This window comes from Muntiacus reevesi, chromosome 9 (assembly GCF_963930625.1).
Source record: "Muntiacus reevesi chromosome 9, mMunRee1.1, whole genome shotgun sequence".
NCBI classification, from domain to species: domain Eukaryota; kingdom Metazoa; phylum Chordata; class Mammalia; order Artiodactyla; family Cervidae; genus Muntiacus; species Muntiacus reevesi.
In genome coordinates, this window is record NC_089257.1 from 73,465,900 (window position 1) to 73,477,785 (window position 11,886).

The 11,886-nt window shown below is 36.0% G+C and overlaps 1 protein-coding gene across 1 annotated transcript in view; it reads left to right on the forward strand.

The window, feature by feature from the left end:
- The window catches only part of NPAT (nuclear protein, coactivator of histone transcription), a 51,353-nt gene extending 44,793 nt beyond the window's left edge, over nt 1-6,560 (forward strand). Inside the window, exons 16-18 of the mRNA XM_065943955.1 lie at nt 3,400-3,460; nt 3,559-4,714; nt 5,891-6,560. Of these exons, the coding sequence (XP_065800027.1) occupies nt 3,400-3,460; nt 3,559-4,714; nt 5,891-5,968 (1,295 nt within the window). The 3' untranslated portion in view covers nt 5,969-6,560. The remainder of the gene's footprint in view (nt 1-3,399; nt 3,461-3,558; nt 4,715-5,890) is intronic.
- Nucleotides 6,561-11,886: the final 5,326 nt, after the last annotated feature.

The window sequence follows — 11,886 nt, forward strand, 5'->3', positions numbered from 1 at the left end:
TAGTTTGCTGATTCCTAAAATGTCAATGTTCACATCTCCTGTTTGACCACTTCCAGTTTGCCTTGATTCATAGACCTAACATTCCAGGTTCCTATCAGTATTGCTCTTTACAGCATCGGACCTTGCTTCTATCTCCAGTCACATCCACAAATGGGTGTTGTTTCTGCTTTGACTCCATCTCTTCATTCTTTCTGGGGTTATTTCTCCACTGATCTCCAGTAGCATTTTGGGCACCTACTGACCTGGGGAGTTCCATCTTTTAGTGTCGTATCTTTTTGTCTTTTCATACTGTTCATGGGAGGCACCCCACTCCAGTATTCTTGCCTGGACAATCCCATGGACAGAGGAGCCTGGTAGGCGGCAGTCCATGGGGTCACTAAGAGTCAGGCATGACTGAGTGACTTCACTTTCACTTTTCACTATCATGCATTGGAGAAGGAAATGGCAACCCACTCCAGTATTCTTGCCTGAAGAATCCCAAGAACAGAGGAGCCTAGTGGGCTTCCGTCTATGGTGTCGCATAGAGTCGGACACGACTGAAGTGACTTAGCAGCAGCAGCAGCAGCATGGGGTTCTCAAGGCAAGAATACTGAAGTGGTTTGCCATTCCCTTCTCTAGTGGACCACATTTTGTCAGATGGTTTGTTTAATAAATGAAATCTACCGGCTATTATGTATTACAGAGAAAAGATAATCTCTTCCTCACACTATATATAAAATTAGGAATTCCAAGAAGGTAAAAGTTCACAGGTAAAAAGTGAACAGCAAAGCAAATAATAAAAGAAAATATAGAAGAAGAATCCTAATGAGGGCTGAAATAAAGGATTGCTTTTGAAAAATGAAAAAAGAATAATTTATAAATGGAAAAAATTTGATAATGTTAACTACTCTAAAGTTAATGATTTTTAGTACAACAAAAGACAGCATATGCAAAGTAACATGAGATTTTCATTCAAAACCTTTTTGAATATTGTACTGAGTCCTCAGACTTCTCTAGCTCAGACTTTTTAATCTTTGTGGGTGACAAAATGCCTAACCCTCAGAACTTTTGACTCATTTCATTTCTAAGTCTTTTTAATATTTTTTTCAGCCAATCTCTCCGATACCTTTACCTCTAATTTTTTATAAGACCCATGTAATTTTTAACAGTCAGTAACCTCTCTCAAAATACTCTCATTTTCTTGGATGTACCATTGAATCTCTCTTCAACCAGTGAGAGCTCTTAGTACTTGAATCCTTACATTTACCTGAATTTTCACTTGGGTTCATTTCCTTCCCTATCCAGGCTAACCCCCACAATCTACCACATCAGCCACTTTTCCCACTATTCCTAAACACTTTCATATTCACATTCTTCTAACAGGTCCACTTGACCCTCTAGTCATGGATCTATGCAGCCAACGATTTCTCTGCCTTTACACTTGGGCTTCTTAGCATTGCTTTAGAGCATCACTTTGCTGACAAAGGTCCATATAGTCAAAGTTAAGGTTTTTCCAGTAGTCATGTACAGATGTGAAAGTTGGACCATAAAGAAGGCTGAGCACCAAAGAATTGATGTTTTTGAATTGTGCTGGGAAAGACTCTTGAGAGTCTCCTGGACTGCAAGGAGATCAAACCAGTCAATCCTAAAGGAAATCAACCCTTGAATATTCATTGGAAGGACTGATAGTGAAGCTGAGACTCCAGTACTTTGGCCACCTGATGCAAAGAGCCGACTCATTGGAGAAGACCCTAATGCTGGGAAAGATTGAAGGCAATAGAAGAGGGTGGCAAAAGATGAGATGATTAGATAACATCACTGACTCAGTGGATATGAATTTGCACAAACTCTGGGAGATAGTGAAGGCCAGGGAAGCCTGATGTGCTGCAGTCCCATGAGGTTGCAAAAAGTCAGACACGACTTAATGACTGAACAGCAACAGCAGAAGTGATGCTATTCAGTAACATGTAAAATTTTCTCACCCTTACTGCCACTTAGTGATCATTTTAAGTGTCTACCTGTCTTCTTTCTCTCCCATTTCTCCTTCACACTATTTCATACTTCCACAGGTTTTTCTCACATCTATTCAGTCACTACTATCCTCACTCTAAACCAGTGATTTTGATTTTTATCAATAGTACATTTTTTCACATCACTCCCAGTTAATATGTACCTGTTCATCTAAAATTATTCTTCCCTTTTTCCTTCTTTCTTAGAGACATATTTGATTCTTTCTAAGGTTAATACAGTTTACCTTCTGTCTTCTGTGTATCTTCATCTTTTCTTTTTTGGCTCCTTCCCTCCGTGGCTGTTCAACTATGGATACAAGGATCATTCCCACCATTCCTCTAGGTTTTTTCCACCTGCCAACCCTTTATCCCCAGCCCTCTTTATCTCCCAGTCTTTCTTCATCCATATTAGGTCCTTTCTCATATTTTTACTAAAACTGCTTACAGTCACCAGTGACCTCCTAATAATGCCATATGCATTGGATGTTTTCCATTCTTACCTTACTTTACTTCCCTCTAACAGTTGATACTGTTGGTAGCTTCTAGAATGAATGCATTCATCCCTTTCTCATTTTATGTAACTTAAGATCTACATACTCTACATAGATCTAAGTCTCACTTCTTCCTCAAAAACCTCCTCTGCTTACCTTTTCCCTCTTGGTTAGTGTCAACATGTATTCCTCATTTATTCTTCATATCTGTGCGAGTGCCCATCTGTAAGACGTTCATCATCTTCTACCTCTAATATTTATAGCCATCTAACTAGAATTCCTATTTCTAATTCATCTTCTGTACTGTCGCCAGAGTGACTTCCTAAAACAAATCTATTCATGCATCATCTCTAGTTAAAACTCTTAAAAGATTCTCTATGAAACCTTTTGAATAATACACAAAGTCCTTCACAGTATCATCTTTGCTTTCCCTTCCAGCTTCATATTTTGCTGCCCTTCCACGTAAACTCAGAAGTCCTTGGAAATTAAAATATGGATATTAAAACTCCAGAGCATGTCCTCTGAGTGACATAGCTTGCAAACATGACACCTTAAATAGGCACAATTTTTAAATAGGAATAATATAGTGTTTTCTTTAAGTAACTTTTTGGATCTAAGTAATGCCCTTAACTGCTACATAGATAATTGTAATTTGTAGATTGAAGACTAGATTCATATTTCCCTGAAGTTGAAGCAGGTTATTTCTTACATATTTATATTTCTTCAGTAAAATGGATGAATGATCATTTTGTATATACTACCAAGCTGTTTTTTTAGATCCAGTATGTGAAAGTATTTCATTTGTACATTAGCCATAGCTTAAATTTTTCTCAAGATGTCAGATTCTGTGATCTTTTCTTTCAGAGAAATGTACTTTCAGGAATGTTTTTCTTTTCTAATTAACTTATTTATAATTCCAGGGAAACAGGTAAATAATTTGGTGGATTCATCAAGTCACTTAGTTGGATGTCATGCACAGCGGTGAGCATAAAAGTAGTTTCTGTCATAGAGTATTTGAATGCTCAAGTTAAAAAAGAATTTCTTTATATGGCTAATAAAAAGAGTTTTCTTTCTTATAGAACTGAAGTTTCTGACAAGATTATGGGCACAGATCTTGGGAAAAAATTGGAAGAAACCACAGTTCCCTTCTCAGTAGAAAGTACAGTTCCAGTTAGCAAGCCGTTTGAAAGCCACAGACGTGTGCTCTGTTTTGATAGCACTGCTTCTCCTGTGGCAAATACACAGGGGACAAATCAAAAGTTGGTGTCCCAAAGCAAAGAAAGGAATGACGTTTCATTTTCTAACCTTGACTCACCCATTGTGTCCTCCACCTTAAAAACCTCTTCTAATAGTTCTGTCAAAAGAGAGCGGGAGAAACCTTCTGTGCCTAAAATTTTATCTAAATCAGAAACTGCCACTGGCCGACATGCCACCATAAAAGAAACTCAGTCAGAAAAGAAAGTTTCACCAACAGAAACTATACTTGAATCTTTCCATAAAGCAACAGCTAATAAGGAGAATGAACTGTGCAGTGATGTGGAAAGGCAGAAAAATCCAGAAACTTCAAAACTGTCTAATGGGCAGCAAAATGGGGGTGTAAGGAATGAGAAAACTGTAACTTCACTTCAAGAGCTGACCAGAAAACAAGGCACATCCTCAAACAGTAAAAATGTCTTTTCAGTAGGTGCACCTGCGAAGGATTTGAAACAAGAACAAAGCAGGTCTACCAGTTCTTTGATTAACCCACTCACCAAACATCCCACTGAAATGTTACAAGATCTTCAGTGGCATAGCCCAGTAAATCGCCCCCCAGATAGTACTGATTTACCTGTACCCCGAACATCTGTCTCAGGAGCAGGGGAAAAACTTAAAGAAGAACCTTCAGATGGTATCAAGGTCCCTTCTGGTAGGCGTTTTGGTGAAGACAGCACACCCAAAGTAATGGTCCCTCCTGTCACGCCCGACTTGCCTGCCTGCAGCCCTGCCAGTGAAACAGGGAGTGAAAACAGTGTGAACATGGCTGCCCATACATTAATGATTCTCTCCAGAGCAGCCATCTCTAGGACTACTTCATCTACTCCTCTAAAAGACAATACCCAGCAATTTAGAGCATCTTCAAGGAGCACCACAAAAAAGCGGAAAATTGAGGAATTAGATGAGCATGAGCGAAACTCCCGCACTTCTAATAAAAATCTTGCAAATTCGTCAATGCCAATGAAAAAGAAGAAAATTAAGGCAAGTTTGAAAGTATTTCATTTCAAAACCACACGTTGTCCTCCTTTCAATGCTCAGGTTAAAGGTCTCACCATTTTTTGCCGTAGCTACTTAACATTTAATCAAGATAGCCTTGGGTTTTGACTGACAAAATGCATTCTCTAGCAGTATCTTTCAGCCATTGTGGTACTCAGAAGTTAACTAGGTGAAACATTTTCCAAATAATTGCTAAGGCATTTATTTATAAACATCTTCCTTGGGAAAAGGTGTTTTTAGTTTCTGTCATGGTAGGACCCAAGGTGTGGCGGAAAGAGTGACATAACATGAAAAATTGGGAAACCACTGTTATTTGTAATTATCAGCTGAACACTGCTGTGCAGCTCCTCCATCTTAGGTTTCTTTCCCATGTCCTGCCATCTCTTCGATAGATTCTTACACATGTTAATATGTTGGAGCAATGTAAAAATTAAATTTACCTGTCTTTAACCATGCTTACCTGAGGAAAGTAATATAGGGTTATCACTGATAAATTAAAAGTCATCTCTCCTCAACCTGTTTAGCCATTTAGTGAGTGGAATGTGAATAGAAAGACTTAAAATGTCATAAAGGAAGTATATCAAGGAAAGAATCCTGGTTTCTAAGCCTGAACTGAATCCTGCATCTCCTGCATATTGGTTCTATTACCATTATTAAATAGCCTGTAACATCTCTTGAGTCTTAGCTGCATCATTGGACGTGAGGTTACACACATCTTACCCAATGGCTGTGAGACTAAATGTAGTGTTTGTAGAGTGCCTAGAGTATATTAAATATTTGGGACTTGAAAAGTACTTGTTACTCTTAAAATCTTAGTAAAGCTTACTGAGGTTTATGGTTTAGCAATAATGAGTACCATATATAAAAAGCATGTTCTATCTTGTCTCTTTCAACATTCATATACTCTGAATTTGTATAATGTTTTGTGCTCTAAAATAATGTTGAGGTACCATTGAAGTATAGTTTATTAAACCTGGATTTATAAAAAGTTGTGTCTACCTTTCTGTATAACTAAAATTCTGATGAACTAAACTGTTTTGACAAAAACTTTGGTAGTATATTAAGTTCTACATGACTTAATAAGAAAGCTAGCTTTTTGACCTTGTTTAAGTTTGATATGTTAACTTACTTCATTTTCTCTTTCTTTTTTTTTTTTGACAGAAAAAGAAGCTACCCAGTTCATTTCCAGCTGGAATGGATGTGGACAAATTTTTGTTATCATTGCATTATGATGAGTAAATATTCTGAACATATAAGAACAGTAGCTATTTAAAACTACGATTCCTTAAACTGTGAGTGTAGGGAATGAGATACTGACAGAATCTGAGAGCATGACCTGCACTTTCTTCCATTGTATTGAAATTTCACTTTATTTCTAAATCATGCTGTTTTAAAGCAGCTTCCTAATTTGTAAATAGATGTACCTGGTATTGTGGAAAAAACATTTGCAGAAATGTAAGTAAAGCCAATCTGCAAGACTGTATAGCTTTAACAATTGCATCTTGTTAATATTGTGTAAATCTTGTTGAAATAAGAGGTTAAATCAGCCTGATGTTCTTTTATTTTTTGGTTTCTTATGATCTCTAATTTTGAAACTTATTCATCTGGAATAGTTGCTCACTTTGAGTGGGAAAATTACACTTTTCCTTATAAATTGCCTTCAGTAATTGTCCTACAAGACATCTGAAGACAGCCAGTAATTAGTACAGAAGTGATAAGGAATTCAAATGGTAATAAAGTAACCAGAAATTAACAATTTGGGTTTTTTTTCTAGAGTGAATACTTTGCCACTCCTTACAATTGCAGTAAAGATTGTGTTCCTAAAATTTTACACTTTGTCTCTTCTGGTTGTTCCGGTCTCTTTGTTTTAAGGAGAGAATATTAATGCCATTTGAACACCATTCGAGTGTTCTGATCTTTCATTTATAACTTGTAAGATCTTTTACAAAACTTTAAGCATTTAGACTATTGAGCCATAAAAAGTTTGGTTATGTAGTAGTTGACATTTCTTGGTATGTATATACTTCTCCCCTGAATACTGGGGATTTAAAGAATTGCACTAATTCATGAACTTTTTACATAGTAGTGACCAATGCACATTTAATTTAAATCTTGTGTTCTGTGTTAAAGTTTGTATGGAGGATTATCTTCTGTTGTCCTTTTAGAAAGCCATGTCCATCATAAGATGTAAAAAGAGAAATCATAGTTTTCTATTTTAATTTAGTTTCTCCTAAAATGGGCTGTGTTACACTTGGATAGAGGATATTGTCTCTGTACCCCTTAAAAGATTATAGAGTTACTCTCAAAAAGGTCCTTAAGGAGAATGAAAGAGGTGCCTTCTGTATGTTAGACTCACACACATTAGCCAAGTTGAAGAATTGGTTTAAACCTTTAAATGAGTATAGAAATGATAATTCATACTTGACCAATTGTGCCTAGATATTAAAGTATGTTCTCTTAAGTGCTTTCTGTTTTGTTTAATATCAGTATATGCAAAGTTTTTTCTGAAAATGTCTATATTTATGAGTCATTTTCCTCAACCATTTTTTTTTAATACTGGGCCTTTAACATTCTACTTTAACGCAGCAGTTTTCAATGTGGAAATCACGTCTTACTTGCCAAACCTTACTGCAGAAATTTGTGTTGTAATAAATTTTTATGATGTGGAAGTGGTCTGTTTCTAAAGAACCAGGGATAATTAATACAGTTAATGTTTATTTAACTCAGCTTGATACTGTACAGTTAGGTTTGAATAAATATTTTCATTAACTTCAAAAGTTTGAATTCTTTGATATTGGCAGTTATTCTAGTTTAGATACTTTTAATAAATCCCTTTGCAAGTCAGTTCTTGTTTTCAGAAGTTTACGTAATGCTGAAGATTATAAATTTTCTTCTCATTCAGTTAATTTGTATATGCTAAGTACTAAGAATTCATATACTAGTAAAATAAACTCACTTTCTTCAGGATTCTTTGTTCAGTTGGCCAGGATCTACTAGATATAGTACGAAAGCAGTCTGTATTCAGAGCTTTCATTTATGTTCAAGAGCAAAACCGTAATTCCCATTTTACCTTAAAAGTCAAAATGTACTGGACTTAATTGCTGTACCTGGCACTCTATTTTTGCAACTACATGTAAGGATCCACTGTTTCTTTGGACATTACTTAGTGTACTCGGTTGTATGCCAAATCTTAGAAGTCTTGTGATTAAAATATTTGATTGTTTTAGCCCTGTATATTGTTAGGACCATTTAGTAAGTAGGTTGAAATTGTACGTAAGTTAACATCCATCAGCATTCAGCCAAAGGCTAGATGTCATGACTAGTAGGAAGACCAAGGTTAAGCTTTGATCAAAGGAGTAATTTTAAAAGCATGTTGTCATATATTCTATTTCATCATTTTTCAAGCCACCATCTCTCAGTCTCAGACTTAACTTACTGAAATTATGTATCAGATTTTGACTTTAGTATTATGCTTTCTCTTTTAATAGAATTTCCTCTTTTTTTAAATATTGGATAACATTTTTGCATACTTTCTGGTCTTTTGTTCTAAATTGTTTTTTCTACATAATTGAACTTAAAACTATAAATATAACTTCCTAGTTTTTTTTTACTTCAAATAATATCAAGCATTATCCAGTTTTTAGCTCTTATTAAAAAATAACTAGCAGTGAACATATTTGTAAATAAATATTTATGTTTTCGATTATTTCCTTTAGGCAGTATTTTAGAGAATGGAATTACCAAGTCAAAAAGTTAGTGTACATCTTTTCAAGGATCTCAATACATTTTGCCAAATTCTTTAGAAAATTTATTTCAGTTTATATTCCTGCCAGGAAATTGTCATTTCTTCCATAGCATATGCGTATCCCTTACCACAGGTTAATATTCAACTGTATCATTGGTTTCTATTGACTTCTTATTTCTTGATTTGTTAAAATTAGGATAAGCTCTTCATCTATATGTAATTTGTTTTGATACCTGATATGAAAAGAGAATCAGTACATTTTTCCCTAAATTTTTAACACTTGACTCATATATAACTGCTTAAAATAAGGTTTCTCTCCTCACACACATGTATAGTGAGTGCCTCTTATCCTACATGGATTCCCAGTCTCTTTTTATTCACAATTCTAAAATCCAAACTGTTCTGACAACTAATTTTTTCCCTTAAGTTTAGCATCAAAATTCATTTCAAGGCAAAACCTGACCTGGTTTGACCTGAGGCTACATGAATCTTTATCTCTTTTGATACGAATATTCATATTTTTCTGGAAAAATAGTGATGTGCTTAATTAGTACACTGTTTCAGACTCAGCTAAAGGTGTTTGATACATACATTGTGTTACTTCTAAAAAATCCTAAATATTCTGAATACTGGTACAAGCTAACCAAAGAGTTATAAAATAAAGGTTTTATACCTATATTATTAATAAATTTATACACATAAATACAGTATATAGTATATTGTATAGATTATTTTGTGCCATTGATGAAAGCATTATAGCTTTGTGTCTATTGTAACTATTCTGATTTTTTTTCAAGAATTCATCACTTATGCTTCCAGCCTAACTTTAGAATCACTTGTATTTTTTCCAAGTTAAAATGATACTTGAATATTCATTTGAAGTACATTAACCCTATGAGTTAACTGATACTGAAAGAAGCTAATAGTAATATAGTATATATCCATAATTTTGTAGTTATCCCTATTCTCATAAATTTCTTGTTAAACTGGATATTATGGTGTTTTTTTTCTATTTTTAGGGAACTCTGCATTCCAGTATTTTAACTAAGTAAAATTTTTATGGAAACATAAAAGGGAAAAAATGCATAAAATATTGTTACATAGTTCAGTGAATTTTCTAAAAGTACACAAATTCACACAGATCACCAAGATCAAGACTAGAACATTATCAGTACCCTAGAATCCCCCCATATTCCTTCCAGTAACTAACTGCTAACTCCACAGGTGATTTTTCTGACCTCTAAAACTTTAGTTTCAGCTCTTCCTAAATTTGCACAAATAGATTTATCAGGATATACTGAGTTTTACTGCTTTTGCACAAAATCGAGATCCATGTTGTATCTAATTCGGTTGTCATCATTGTAGTGATTTTTCACTGTATTTATCCACATTGTACTGTACCACCGTCACTCTCTCGTGTATTTGAACATTTGGATTATTTCCAGTTTGAAGCTGTTTTGAATAGTACTGCTGTGAATAGCCCTGTACATGTGTTTTGATGAATGCATTACACAGTCTCTTGTGTGTACATATATGTTTAGGAGGGGAGTGTTGGGTCATGGTTGCATGTGTCTAACCTTACTCAGGAGTCTTCAGTCTGCAGAGTGGCTGTACTGAATTATATGACTGTCAGCAGCGTAAGGAAAGCTCCAGTTGTCAGTCACTGTCGATACAAGTTCTTTTTCAACTGGACATCTAAAGTCTGAATATTTTGCCATTTTTTCTTCTTTTATTCAACCTTTTATATTTCCATAAATTATCCTTCTATAATGGATTTTCCATTTGAATATCCACTTAACACACTACCATTTGTTGAGAGGGATTCCCAGGTGGAGCAGTGGTAAAGAATCCACCTACTGATGCAGGAGATGTGGGTTCGATCCCTGGGTCAAGAAGATCCCCTGGAGGAGGAAATGGCAGCCCATACCTGTATCATTGCCTGGGAAATCCCAAGGACAGGGAGACCTGGTGGGATACAGTTCATAGGGTGGCCGAGAGACAGGATTTAGAACAACACAGCATATACAGCACATTTACTGAGAAAGATTATCCTTTCCCAAATATGTTGTACTATGTTATGCTATCATAAGCTAGTAAACTGAGTATCTTTGGATTTGCTTCTATACTCCCAATCTCTTTCATTGGTCTGTTTTTGTAAAGATACACCGTAAGTACTATAGGAAGTCTATTTTGTGTTTTATTTTCCATTTGCACCCCTTACGGAATGGACTTTTATCGAGCAAGTGATGTTGCTGATGCTTATTTTTTCATTTGCTAAAGATACATTGTTTCAATATAATTATTTTCTAATCTCTTCTTTGTTATTCAGTCACCAAGTTGTGTCCAACTCTGCAACCCCATGGACTGCAGCATGCCAGGCCTCCCTGTCCCTCACCTTCTCCTGAAATTTGTCCAAGTTCATGTCCATTGAATCAGTGATGCCATCCAACTATCTCTTCCTCTGTTGCCCCCTTCTCCTGCCCTCAGTCTTTCCCAGCATCAGGGTCTTTTCCAGTGAGTCAGCTCTTCACATCAGGTGACCTAAGTATTGGAGCGTCAGCATCAGCATCCATTCTTCCAGTGAGTATTCAAGGTTGATTTCCTTTTAGATTGACTGATTGGATCTCCTTGCAGTCCAAGGGACTCTCAAAATTCTTCTCCAGCACCACAGTTCAAAAGCATCAATTCTTTGGGGCTCTGCCTTCTTTATGGTCTTGGTCTCACATCCGTACGTGACAACTGGAAAGACTATAGCCTTGACTATATGGACCTTTGTCCGCAAAGTGATGTCCCTGCTTTTTAATATACTGTCTAGGTTTGCCATAGTTTTCCTGCCGAGAAGTGATTTCATGGCTGCAGTCACCATCCACATTGACGTTAGAGCCCAAGAGCAGGAGATCTGTCAGTGCCTCCACCTTGTCCCCTTCTATGTCCCATGAAGTCATGGGCTGGATGCCATGATCTTAGTTTTTTGAATGTTGAGTTTTGAGCCAGCTTTTTCACTCTCTTTCATCTTCATCAAGAGGCCCTTTAGTTCCTCTTCCCTTTCTGCCATTAAAGTGGTATCATCTGCATATCTAAGGTTATTGGTATTTCTCCCGGAAATCTTGATCCAGCCCATAACTCATCCAGCCCAGCATTTCACATGACGTGCTTTGTATAAGTTAAATAAACAGGGTGACAATAAAAAGCCTTGTACGCCTTTCTCAATTCTGAACTAGTCAATTGGTCCATATAAGGTGCTAAATGTTGCTTCTTGACCCACATAGAGGTTTCTCAGGTGACATGTAAGATGGTCTGGTATCCCATCTCTAAAAAATTTCCAGTTTATTACGATTCATAGAATCAAAGCCTTTACCATAGTCAATGAAACAGTAGTACAAGTTTTTCTGAAACTCCCTTGCTTTTTTTT